The sequence below is a fragment of the Simochromis diagramma genome, unplaced genomic scaffold, assembly GCF_900408965.1.
Source record: "Simochromis diagramma unplaced genomic scaffold, fSimDia1.1 OVJJ01000602.1, whole genome shotgun sequence".
NCBI classification, from domain to species: domain Eukaryota; kingdom Metazoa; phylum Chordata; class Actinopteri; order Cichliformes; family Cichlidae; genus Simochromis; species Simochromis diagramma.
In genome coordinates this window covers 5496673-5508996 of record NW_024387040.1, presented here as the reverse complement: position 1 = coordinate 5508996, position 12324 = coordinate 5496673, and the positions used below count along the sequence as shown (strand labels likewise).

General features: G+C 42.3%; 1 protein-coding gene across 2 annotated transcripts; it reads right to left on the bottom strand.

Annotated features, from left to right (window-relative positions):
- Positions 1 to 793: 793 nt before the first annotated feature.
- qtrt2 (queuine tRNA-ribosyltransferase accessory subunit 2) lies at positions 794 to 12323 on the bottom strand. Of its 2 annotated transcripts, XM_040044201.1 has the most exons (9): positions 12084 to 12323; positions 11739 to 12000; positions 11590 to 11645; positions 9530 to 9606; positions 9216 to 9425; positions 8161 to 8360; positions 6082 to 6251; positions 2599 to 2713; positions 794 to 2442 (listed from the first exon to the last, which is right to left on the bottom strand). In XM_040044201.1, the coding sequence occupies exons 2-9, from the start codon at positions 11954 to 11956 to the stop codon at positions 2190 to 2192; spliced, it is 1299 nt and encodes a 432-aa protein (XP_039900135.1). In that variant the 5' UTR covers positions 11957 to 12000; positions 12084 to 12323; the 3' UTR covers positions 794 to 2189. The 2 variants fall into 2 exon arrangements, with proteins under 2 accessions (XP_039900135.1, XP_039900136.1); XM_040044202.1 differs by having other exon boundaries at positions 6100 to 6251; positions 11739 to 12322.
- Between the last annotated feature and the right edge of the window lies 1 nt (position 12324).

Here is a 12324-nt window from a genome sequence, read left to right as displayed (position 1 = left end):
AATAAAAAGTGCTGCGGTCCATACCTCAACGTGACTGAAATGCTGTGGTGAGAAATGAACAAAGCTGTGTGTAAATAAAAGCCTGCAAACCTCAACGAACTGAAGCAACGTTGTAAAAAGCAAAAGAAAAAAAAGAAAAGGAAAAAAAGAGCCGGCCAAAATTCCTCCACAAAGATGCGGGAAACTGATAAAGCCAAACAGAAAACAATTCAAGTTATTACTGCTAACGGTGCTTCTACCAGCTACTAAATCATGAGGTGTACTTTAGTTCATTCACAGGACTGTAAAAAAATCCCTATGAACACTCCATTTTTCACAAGGACTGTATTACTCATTTGTTATGCATATTCTGAAGGACAGAGTGCAGCCTTGTGTGAACCCGTGTTAATGTAAATGATATTAAACATGCTCCAAATTCACAAACCGTTCCCACTTTTACACCTTCATTTTCTCCACTTAACACATTCAAGCTGTTATGTTTAAACTCGACTGCTACGCTCCTATTTATATTCCTATTTGTTGTGCTGCATCTTATCATTACTGCAATCACTTATGTTCCACTTCTGGAGGTCACAAGCTTAATAAGTAAACCAGGGCAAGAAAATGAAAGATCGGCTGGGGTCTGGATTCATTAAAGGAAAATTCACTCAACAATCAACGGTAACAGCCTCAATAGGGCTTAATTAGTGCCGATGAAATCTTGGGTCTGTAATTAGTGCGTATTAACCAAGGGTTGATTTGTTGCGCGGGAGAAAAAAAAAAAAGCACATTACATAAGTAAACTGCTGTTTTGTTAGCTTCCTTCTACTTCTACTGTGATTGTTTGAATACAAGATATCAATATCTATACAGCAGTTTTCCAGGGAAATGAGGGCAACAGCCATTTAATTCATTTCCTATTTTTACCAACTAACCAGGGGAATTGACTTTACAACCTTCTCTTCAATAGTTTGTCTGCTGCCATCCCATTAAGCCTCAAAATAAACCTAGGCTGAAGGTCATTGCTTGTTTTGGCCTTCACCCATCTTTTCATCTTTTTTCAGCCCCTTTTATGTCTTTGGGCCTTTTGCATTTATGCCCACCAACTGACGACAGCAAATCCTTCGGCCCACTCGTTCATAACGCTGGATGCAGTTAAGGTAATCCACAATGTAAATAAAATCCTCATTACTGTTACATAAATCTGTCACAGTCTCCTCTCTGCAAGTCTGCCCCCCCCAACAGACGTGTGCATGGTCTGGCAGTCAATTACATCTCTTCACCTTCACAAAAAAAGAAGAAAAAAAAAGCCCCCTCCACCATGGCAGGGGAGGCAGCAGAGCCCCGTATCTTTATCTGATCTTTATCCTCTCTCAGCAGCACGAATGGGGGGAGCTGTCAGTCTAAAACTCCAGCTAGCCAGAGCTCGCCGGAGTCCTCTTTAATGCAAAGCATCATCTCAACATAGACGCTGGTTAGGCAGTGAGGCTGAAAACGACAAGAAGTCAATCTCCACACGTTTGAGAGGAGGTATCCAACTGCAACATTATAAATATTCATGAAGCACGTAAACAAATGGAAAATGTTTGATTAGGACTGATCAGTAAGGTATGACAAAAACAAAGCCTTCCTGGAATCATATTTTACACATGACCTGTTCACATATAACAGGAGAAACAGTGGCATTTATTAATGTCTCCCCGCTAACAATTGATCACACTCGTTTGGTTCTCCCTCTGGTCTGTGCTTCTATGTCACTGAGTTCAGAGGACATTAGTCATCTGCCGACCTACAATCAGACCACATTAAGGTTTCAGTCGTCATCAATAGTCCACCACCATCCATCCTCACTATATGTTTTATGCAGGTTCCTTCTGACCTCATATTAAGCGCCTTTTCTTCCCTCAGCCGCTGAACCCTGACGCAGTCTCCTCTGCTCAGATCAATAGACTAGGACACAAACCCAAGGCACAAACATCAAAAAGTTTTCTGTGTGCTCCTTTCTCCTTTCATCTTCTTCTTTAAAGCAAAGAGATGGCAGCATATGGAGTGTGTCATTCTCAAGGACAGTTCAGTTCGTCGTGTGACCGGACTTGGCAGAACAAGATAGTACTTATGATTGCCTCTGGCCATGTCACTCCACTGAAGAAGATCTCTCCCCCTTAGTCCCTCAGCTCATTCCCTCTCGCATCTATTGGCTTCCATCCATCTTACTCTTTTCTCTCTGTCTGCAGGCCTCCATCCCCAAGTACTCGTTTCTTGAGTACATCCAGTTTATCGGTGGCCAACGCTTCTCTTAAGGCCCCGAAGAAGCCGTGATAGTGGGCTGTGTTGTGGATCATGAGTAGAACTCCAGCCAGCAGCTCATTGGTCACCAGCAGGTGGTGCAGGTACGCCCTCTGGTGGTTCTTACAGCAGTAACAGCCACACCCCTCCACCAGCGGCCTAAAGTCGTCCTGATACCTGGGCAGAAGTTCAAACACAGTTTGAGTTTAAGTAGAATTCATGAACAGGCATTATAAATGTAAATTAGGTCTTCAGCAAACACATGAAAGAAAAGAACTTGCAAACACTGCTACTTAGAAAACCCACTGGGGTATTACAATAGCTGCTACGAACCTTTTCTCTTTGAGGTTCATCTCAAAGGGTGTCATCTGTGTTTGATCATGACGATTAAGATCGCCATTCTGCTGGCTCTCCCCTGCTGTCGCCTTCTCTTCGTTCAACTCCAACACTGCCAAAACATGCATGCATCGTATAAATCCCAGCACAGGCCAAATGGCATGTCCCATTGCAGTATGACAGCAATAATCAAACACGTATCACCGCAGCTAACACTTATACATCCTTTTTTTTCCCCACTATTTGAATATAACATCCACAGTTACTGTTGAAAATGGCATTGGCTCCAATTGTGGCTGCAGCATGAGTGATTGAAGTCATTAATGCAAAGGGGGGTGGGGGTGTAGGATAAATACACAGCTGACTCAAACATTAAGATGCAATTTTTTTACAATATTGGCCATCCAGATGCATAATATTACCTATACTGACATTATCAACAATAGCAAAGTGAGAAGCAGAACTAACAGACAAACTGAGGCATTTATGTGTGTAGCTGCTAATAAACAACAAACACCCAACATACAGCAGAGTAACAGAGGCAGAGCTAGAGCTAACTGAGACAGCCTTTACCAAATCATAAAACAAAACCTTCATTGGCAACCTGCACAATCTACAGTACTCAGTCTTCCACGGACCCGGACTTTCTTGTATTTTTTTAAATGGTCTTTAGCAATAGTTCTCGAGGCTTTCTGAGGGTCTTTTAGGGTTTTTCTTTGGGCATTAGTGAAGTGATTCCCAAAGACCTATTAACTCAACCTCAAATCTCAGTATGCTGTGTGGTGTCTCCTTCAAAAATTGCCTCATCAGAAATGTCTCAGTGGCAGAGTGGCTATCAAGAAGCCATCATTAAGGAAGGGAAACATGGAGAAGAGACAGAGGTATGCCAAATTACACAAGAGTTAGACTGAAAATCAGTGAGCACAGGACTTATGGAGTGATGAATCAAAATTTGTCATCCATATATATGTATGGAGGAGCTCGGCAGACAATATTGAGTGTCTACATTCATCTTTGAAACACGTTTCAGGCTCTGTCAAGGTTTACGGCTCTATTTCAACCATTGCTGTTGGGGCTCTTGTCAAAATTGCTGGAAAAATGAAAGCTGAAAAGTACCGTCAGCTTTAAATCTGCCATGGAATACCGTCTGGAAAACGTAGATAGGAAAACTCACAATGCAATACTATCAGTTGTGCTCTTTATACTTTATGTCCACCCGTTCAGTTTATTTCACGTCTCAATAAATATTTCCACCCATTTCACATTTTCCAAACAAAACATAAAAAATGAGGGGCGGCTCATGACTTCCGCACAGTACTGTAGTTTCATAGGCTTTGAATGGTAACTCCTGTTGAAGAAGAGCAGTTTTTAATAAGAGGGTTGTTGTTTAAAGGAGGACCAGATCTCTAGCCAGAAACAGACAAAAGATACAAGGAAGACTGGAGGGTTTGCTGGAGAAGAAGAAGAAAAAAAAGTGATCCATAGCAATGTCTGTTATTAAAGATAGAGATTAAACGGTAAGAGAAGAGCATAATGGGTTTAGTGGAACCCAAGAGAGGTGATGCAGAGAGCAACAAAGTGCATAAACAAAGCAGAAAACGGAAATTATCATGGTGTCTGTGTGGAGCTTAAAAGGGGAGGTGATAAGCTTCAGAATAAAACTGGATGGAATGAAGCTTGACCAAAGCTAATAAAACATCAAGAAGCGAGAAGTAACTTTCACTGGAGATTAAATTTTGCAGAAAGAAAAAAAGCAACAACAACACAAACTGGATCTAAGAAGAAAGAGACTGGAGTTCGAAGGCTATCATTGTCACAGGCCCTTCATAAAACCATAAGAGAGGAAACGCAGAACTGCATCTCACACTTGATGTTTAGCAAATTAAAGGCTGTGTGTAAAACACATCTAAAATGTGTACTCTCATCTATTTGAACTAATGAGCCAGGTCAATGAGTTCATCTTTACAAACATTTAAATTTATATGATCTGAAGTTAGTTTAAGCACTATAAGTAAGAGGCAGCAGCGACGTCATTACCGCCAAGCTGATAAGCTGCGCTAGTTAGCTTTTACAAGGAACAGCTTAGAGCCAAACAAATTTAGCTGCAATTAGCAGACACACAAGCTGTGCAAGCTGTTTTTACCTTAAATTACACATTTCTATGGCGTGATCGTTTTCATACGCTAAAATCTCCTTAGCTTTGTCTCAGATAAGCAGTTACCCTGCCTTAAAGTGGCAGAAATAGCAGTGAGGACACATAAAAAGATTGGAGGGGCTTCTAAAAATAGAGAAAGAAACCGTGTGACAGATGAATACTTTAAGTGGGTGACAAGGGAGGAACGGGTGAATTAGCATATGCTCTGACACGTCTAAAAGAACCTTAACTGGGAAGTGAGGGTGTTGACATACCTCCCACGGGGCTGTGTAATTGGCTGAACGGTGAATTAGAATTTCTCTAAGGGTCCGACACCTTCACTGAACTCCATTATGCTCCATGTGCAGAATCGATTAATGCTGTCTGGCACTGCATAGCGCCAGATCCCAAACTCCCCTCTGTCAGATGAGTTTAATACAACTTCTTACTAGGGTACAAGGAGCACCAAGGCTCCTGTAGATTCTCACTGGGGATAGCAATCAGGATGGCTGTAACTCTGCTATCAGTTTGATACCATTTCACCCACCATGAACTGCATTTCTGCTTGTAAGTGATTTTGTGCTTCTACAATACACACAAACACAAACAAAAGCATAAGTTACAAGCCATCATACGCACATCAGATGTCAATGATCACAAGTAACACTTAATTTCTATTCATTACTTGAAAACCGGCCGCAGCAGCCGTCAGCCTCGTTTCTCACCAAATTAAAATTAGATAACGGCATCGCTGTGAGATGAAAGCCCTTCGTCCGTTTGTTTAAGAACCAGGAACATTAACTCCATCCTTTTTTAACTCACCATCAAAGGCTCCTCCTATGGAAATTAACAAATCTGCTAGAGCATATTTAATCATCACTTCTGTTTTATCAGTTAACTCAGACTCGGTGCCATTTAAGACATCAAAGTAGCGTCTGTTCCCCTTTTCTAAAGAATTAACACTAATACTTTTTCATACATGAAATCCACTATATTTATATCCTTTTAATCTTTTCACACTGCTCTGGTCATACCTCTTTAATCCACTATTCTGTTTATCACTCATGTGTATTCAGGGTTCATGCTGGAATACAAGTGAAAGGCAAAACTATGGAATTATTAACAATAAAATAAAATGTTTTATTCATGGAGTTCGGTCCTGAGGGGCTGCATGCATGAAACATAAAGAGCTTATAGATTTATATGTGTGCACAAAAACTACCAATGAAGTGAACTTTCTTTTCACTTCAGTTTACTTTTACTGGCTGTAATGACACAACTTCAGCTGATAAATGTGAGGAGGTCTAAAAGTGCTAACTACGTCTCAGCACAGCTCTTCACCACACCTGCAGGGGGCGCTCTACCTGCGCGCTCTGGGTCCGTGGAAATGTCAAAGCCGAAGGAGAGAGCGCAGCCTCGCTCTGTCGCCAGGAAGGGGAAAAAACTCTCAAACAGGTCCACGCCGGCCTCGACGCACGCCAGCACCTCATCAGGTCGTCCCACACCGTGCAGGAGTCTGAGAGTCACACGCACACACAAACGCGCACAAAGACGCCAAAAATCAATAGCCTGAACACTCAATAAATGAAACATTGATGCAAAATGTCAACAACATATTACTGGCAGACAAAAGCCTTTCACAAACGCCAGCAGCACGCTTCTTCTCTGGAGTGTTGGTTGGCTCGTTGGTGCCTTCCCCATTTCCCGGGCTCCTCCTGACTCTCTGCCTCCAGGCATCAAGGTCAAGGCAAATTTAGCATTCGATAATGACTCCTCTCCACTTTCTGGTAGGAAGCTGCTTCTCTAACAGCCAGAAAAACCAACGGGGATGCTGCCCTATGGTGTTCCAGATGAGCCTGTTAACAAGCCAACTTAGGGAAGCTCCTGATCACAGACCTCTCATTTCTGATTACAGTAGCTCTGTGTAGCTCCACTCTTTAAGCCACGAGCAGAACTCCTCCATCCCCTCCCAGAGAGGTGGGCTCATGTGACATGATCTCCAGAGAATAAACTCCTAAAGGATGATTCAGTGTGGAGGAACACCCCCCCGAAGTCTCTAAAGGGACTGTAGTCTGCCATGTTTTAAGCTGCATAGAAAGATGTGTCTGAGACAAATGATTATTTGTCCAAACTGATCTAAATTAATTATCCAACAGGACAAAACGTACATTGTATTTAAACTCCTTATCAAAATAGCTGCTAATGAGTTTTTAACCTTTTCCCCTTTAATTAAATTAATGATGTATCCAATAAAGTGGCAGTGACTGTGTATCACGCTCTTAGAATTGTAAAAGGAAATGTGGACGTGGATTTTCCAACCTAAAAAATACTTTTCTCCTTTTTCCTTTTTGAATGTGCACATTTTGTCTTATAAAAGTGACCCAAAAAAACTGTCTCAGCAAAGAAGAAATGTAATAAAGAGCAGCGCAACGGATGAAAATTAAATGACACCAGCACTTTAAGGTCAAGCTGAGATAATGAGCGTTTGAAGATTGCGGAGGGGGTGGGGGCGAGGCATAGCTGCTGGGTTTTCACTTATAATTAATCAAGCAGGACAATTAATTGATTTTGCAGAATGCATCAAATGCGGCTTCTCAGCCTCTGAATTATAACGTCTTTACACATTAACTGCTACATTTATCAGAAATGAATGAGCAGCTAATCGATCTGTCAGTTAAATAAGACTTAATGTGTTCCACTGTGACAAAAACGTGGATCGCCTCTTCAAGACGTTCACAAATAAAATCAGTACAGTCGGTTGTTGTTGTCCATTTCCACTCTTCTATTTAGTTTTATCATGGCTGAACAAACAGGTAAATTAATAGATGAAAGAAATGAGGGGAAAAAATTCATGAGAACAATTTGTTTCGAAAAAATGAACAGAAAGTTCAAAATATCTGTTGCCATGACGTCTATATCCTCCTGAACTGGAACAGCTGGAAACGGACATTTTAACATTTTTATTTTCTGATGTTTTAACCAAATAGTTAATTGAGTAATCTGCACATTAAACCGTTGCCAGTGGAAATCCTAAATTAAATATTTGACCGAGTAAACATGACTATTCTGTGGTAATGGGCATTTTTAAGCCTTTAGCAGAGTGCATTTTTCAGTAGTAATGAAAACAATTATTGATGCTGAAAATAATGACTAGTTGTTGCCCTGCAGTGAGATTCTGTGTAGACACAAAGCTTCAAAAGTCAGATCTCCAACTGCTAGATAAATGCACAGCGTGGAAGAAATTGTCCTGGTGGCACAAAATGAAAAACAGCAGCAGAGAGGGCTCGTCTGTTTAGCCCCACTATTGCTCTTTCTGTTTGGTCCTGCCTGACTGTGTTCGGTGAATGCTTTCCAATTCAATGATGGGAAAAACTGTTTGAGCTGTAATCAATTCACAAAGGTCACGTAGCCACAAGAAGGCAAACCTGGGTTTGTCCTCAGGCAGCTCCTTGATCATAGCAGTGATGAGCTGGGTCCTCAGAGTTTGGTCCATGGAGCCCGTCTGGAGGCCGTCCAGGCAGAATCCTGCCACGGGCCTCTTGGCGGTCTCTCTGGCAGAGCGTACTCTCTCTTCCAGGATGTCGCCTCCTTCCACCACACCAAACACCTCAACTCCCTCCAATTCCTAGAAATGACAGACAGCGAGGGGACTAGAAACTGCCAAAACACTCCAAAATGACAAAAGAAAGAAGGAGCCAAGAGATCAAAATCTAGATTTTCATGGGCACGCACGGTCCTTGACAAGATTTGCAGCTGCAAAAATAAATAAATTAAAGGCTTTAATCTTGCCAGAGCCCATCTGCAAGTTTGTACATTCAAGGCACGAATTTGACTGCAAGTCACGAGGAGCTAAGACAGTCCCCGTAGCACCCATGTCATGAATTACCTGCAGAATGCTGTCAGTCCTCTCTGCTTAATGTGACTCCAAACTCTCAGTTTATTGTCTCAAGGAACATTTGGTTTGCGTTCAGGTGAGGAAACAGCTTATAAATTTACAAGCAATTAGCAAAGACTTACAGAACATATATAAGCATAGAAAAAAAAACACTAATATGTCCTAGGGCTAGAGGAGAACATTGCGTTTTTTTAATCTATTATCCACTGAGGCGTAAAAAAGCAAAGATGTCATATGCACGAGTCACGACAGTTCCCCCGCACCTCATCATATTAATCCTTTTTACTCAGTCCACCCTCTCATGGAATGAGCCACTCTTTGACTGCAATCAAAAGAAAGCAAAGCAGACTATTCTATTAGTCATGCTTGATGCTGCACCATCACACACCTGCTGATAGTGTAGATACCCACTGATAATGAATTCATCCTAATCTCACTGAGCTTCCAGCTGTAGTACAGATGCACAGCAGCCCCTGTCACAACTGCACTAACGTCAATCTTTGTCTTGTGTGTCTGTGCGATGCATGACTCACTCGCAGATGCAAGCGTGCTCAGCGGCTGCTAAAGTGTGTGTTCACTGTGTACCTTTGATTTTTGGTGCACCAGCAAACACTCGTCCAAATGAGCGAGAGTCCGATCCACCGACTTTCTGACCCGTTTGCGAGAAGCGCTGTTCTGCCAGGTCTCTCCGTCGCACATGCTCTGGTACCAGTCTGGCTGTACGGTCTTCTGAAGAGCCATGAACTTGGCCACCGTTAGTTCTATCCGCCCACCGCTGCCCCACACTGACACCGTCTAATAACAAAGCAAAAATATGTGAGAAACCCATTTCACCTGTGATCGCACCCAGTGGTAAAGTCACCAAGGCCTTTAGTTTACCACAGCGTGAGCAATGTCACCTTGTTGGTGGTGTAACCCGTCGGGCTGGGCGTGGCAGGGTCGTGAAGGGAGCAGTAGAGCACAGTATCATGAAGACCTGAAACCAGACGTAACTGCATCACTCACAGAGAACACAGCAGCAAAGGGGTTAAGAGGGTCGAGCGTGAAGCCAGGTGACAGAGCGAGGCGCTTCGACTCTGCATGTTAATGTGACGACTGAGAGAGGAACGAGCTGTGTCCTTATCAGCAAACCCAGCCGCTGCAGAGGATCAGAAGGTGAGAAAACAAAACTGTCTAATAGCAGCAAAGGCTATTCAATCACTGCTTCTCCCTTCAGGGGCTTCAGAGGCAGAGGCAGTAGTAATCAATGATAGTTTATTCCAAGCGATGATACCGTGGTTACATGTCTAATTTTCTTAAAGTGGCTGCCTGAGGCTGGGTGAAGCCCAGGCCATGTCCACAGCAACATATTTTTGCTTTCAAATCTACAGCTTCTTTATTTACACTTACCCACCCATCACACCACTCTGGCATTTTAGCTTCCCTAAACGGGAGACTAAATAATTTTCAATGTATTAAAATAAAAATGCAGTTGCCATTTTTTTAAAGGTTTATATGGTTGGTAAGCATGGCACATTCACCAAAATGCTGCACGTTTGCTTTCATTACTGTACTTCTAGAGGAGCTCAGACTGAATTTATCCACACATGTCTAAATGAATGTGTTTATTATGAAGGGGGAAGCGTTATCCCCCCCACTCCAAAAAAAATTTCTCTAGCCACACCCATACTCAATCGAGAAATCACTTAAATAGGACCTGTATGAGAAAGTGGAGTAAAGCAAAAGAAATCCTCAAAATCATGCCACGATCCAAGAAAACAAATAAAAAACAAATTTTAACTGCAATCTATCAGCCTGCAAAAGGTGATCAAGTCATTTCTAAAACTGTTGGACTCCAGCAAACCACAGTGCGAGACATTATCCACAAATGCTGAAATCATGGAACAGTGGTGAACCTTCCCAGAAGTGGCCGGCTGACCAAAATTAACTCAAGAGTGCAGCGACGACTTATCCAATGTGTCACAAATATCCCTGAACAACTTGCAAAGAACTGAAGGCCTCACTTGTCTCAGTTAGCGTCAGTGTTCATCACTCCACCATAACAAAGAAACTGGGCAAAAATGGCCTTCATGGCAGAGTTCCAAGACAAAAACCACTGCTGAGGAGGAGAAGGAACATAAAAGCTCATCTCAGTGTTGACGAAAAACAACTTGATGATAAACAAGACTTTTTGTAAAACACTCTGTGGCGTGACGAGACAAAAGTTGAACTTTTTGGAAAATTGTGTGTCCCATTAAATCTGACGTAAAAGTAAGACAGCATTTCAGAAAAGAAAGATCATACCAACAGTAAAATATGGTGGTGGTAGTGTGATGGTCTGGGGCTGCTTTGCTGCCTCAGGACCTGGAAGACTTGCTGTGGTAAATAGAAAGAGGAATTCTGCTGCCTACCAAAACATCCTGAAGGAGAATGTCTGGATATCTGTTCAAGCTAACCATGACCTCTCTTCTCTATATGGATTTATTTTTCTTTTGTTAACGTGTAATATGCCACTCTGGAGCTGCTCCAATCACAAATCCACTACTCTACACCCACCTGTGGATCAGTAGTCTCCTGTATGGTTAAATATGTGACTCGTCAGATGTGCTAAATTAATTTATTGTGCCATAAATCTAATAACAAACAACAATAATAATAGTGATAAATGGAAAAAGTCTGAATATCAGCTCCAATAATCAGAACGGCTGATAATCAGTCAACCCCTCTGCAACACTTCATATTCTCCATTTAGGTAAAAGAAAAAGGAAAAGAAATGATGATAGATTACCTATTAATCAATACTGAATACATATGAATACATTGGATAAGCTCTGGTGTCATCATAATTTAAGCGTAATTAATGGTGTCTTGTTTGAACACCTGTCGTCCTCTTCTTCTTCTGCTCTGATTACTCTCTGTAAGATAAACATGCTGAAAGGAAAGAGAGAAAGAGGAAATTATGAAAAATGTAAATTTTTACCTGCGAATTTTCTGAATCCATCCTTAAACTCCTCCAGCACCTCCTGGTGCTCAGCTCTAGAAGGAGAATGGTTGAGATGTGGTTTAGATTTGAAAAATAAAAGGAGATCACTGTGCGTGCTTTGGCGTTTCCATAATGGGACAGCTTACATGTGGGACAAAGTGATCTGAGTGACAGAGGGGAGGCTGATCAGCGTGTGCAGTGTGTCCTGAGTGAGGTGGGGAACGGTGCCAAAGTGTGTGTACAGCAGACACCCCGGGATCTCCAGTGAATGCTGCCCCGTCCTGCCCAGTCCCTTCAGGACACCCAGCCGACTTCTTCCCTGAACCACGCGGGACAGCTCCAGTTGCATCCTGCTCCCAGCCATAGCAAAAACTCCAGTCGAAGCGCTAAAAGGACTCCCTCCAACAGCTGAAATAGTACGAGTGTTACTGGTTTTGACTTAGCCACGTAGCTAGCTAGTCTTCCCACTCACGTGTATTTGGAATATTTACCGCTCTAAGTCCGACACTTGGATGAAACCTACACACTCACAGGGATGCTTGTTTACGTGAGAAACGCTGAAAATCAAACAGCTCACCAACAAAACCTCATGGGCTGACAGGAACTACAAGTCGCAGGAATATGTCGTCATCAACGGCGAAGGCACCGCTTAAAAAAAAAGTTCGGGTTATCTCAAGAACCTTTTTTTTCTTCTCAAAACATACAATTGTGGCGTTATAGGTGGCACTCCAT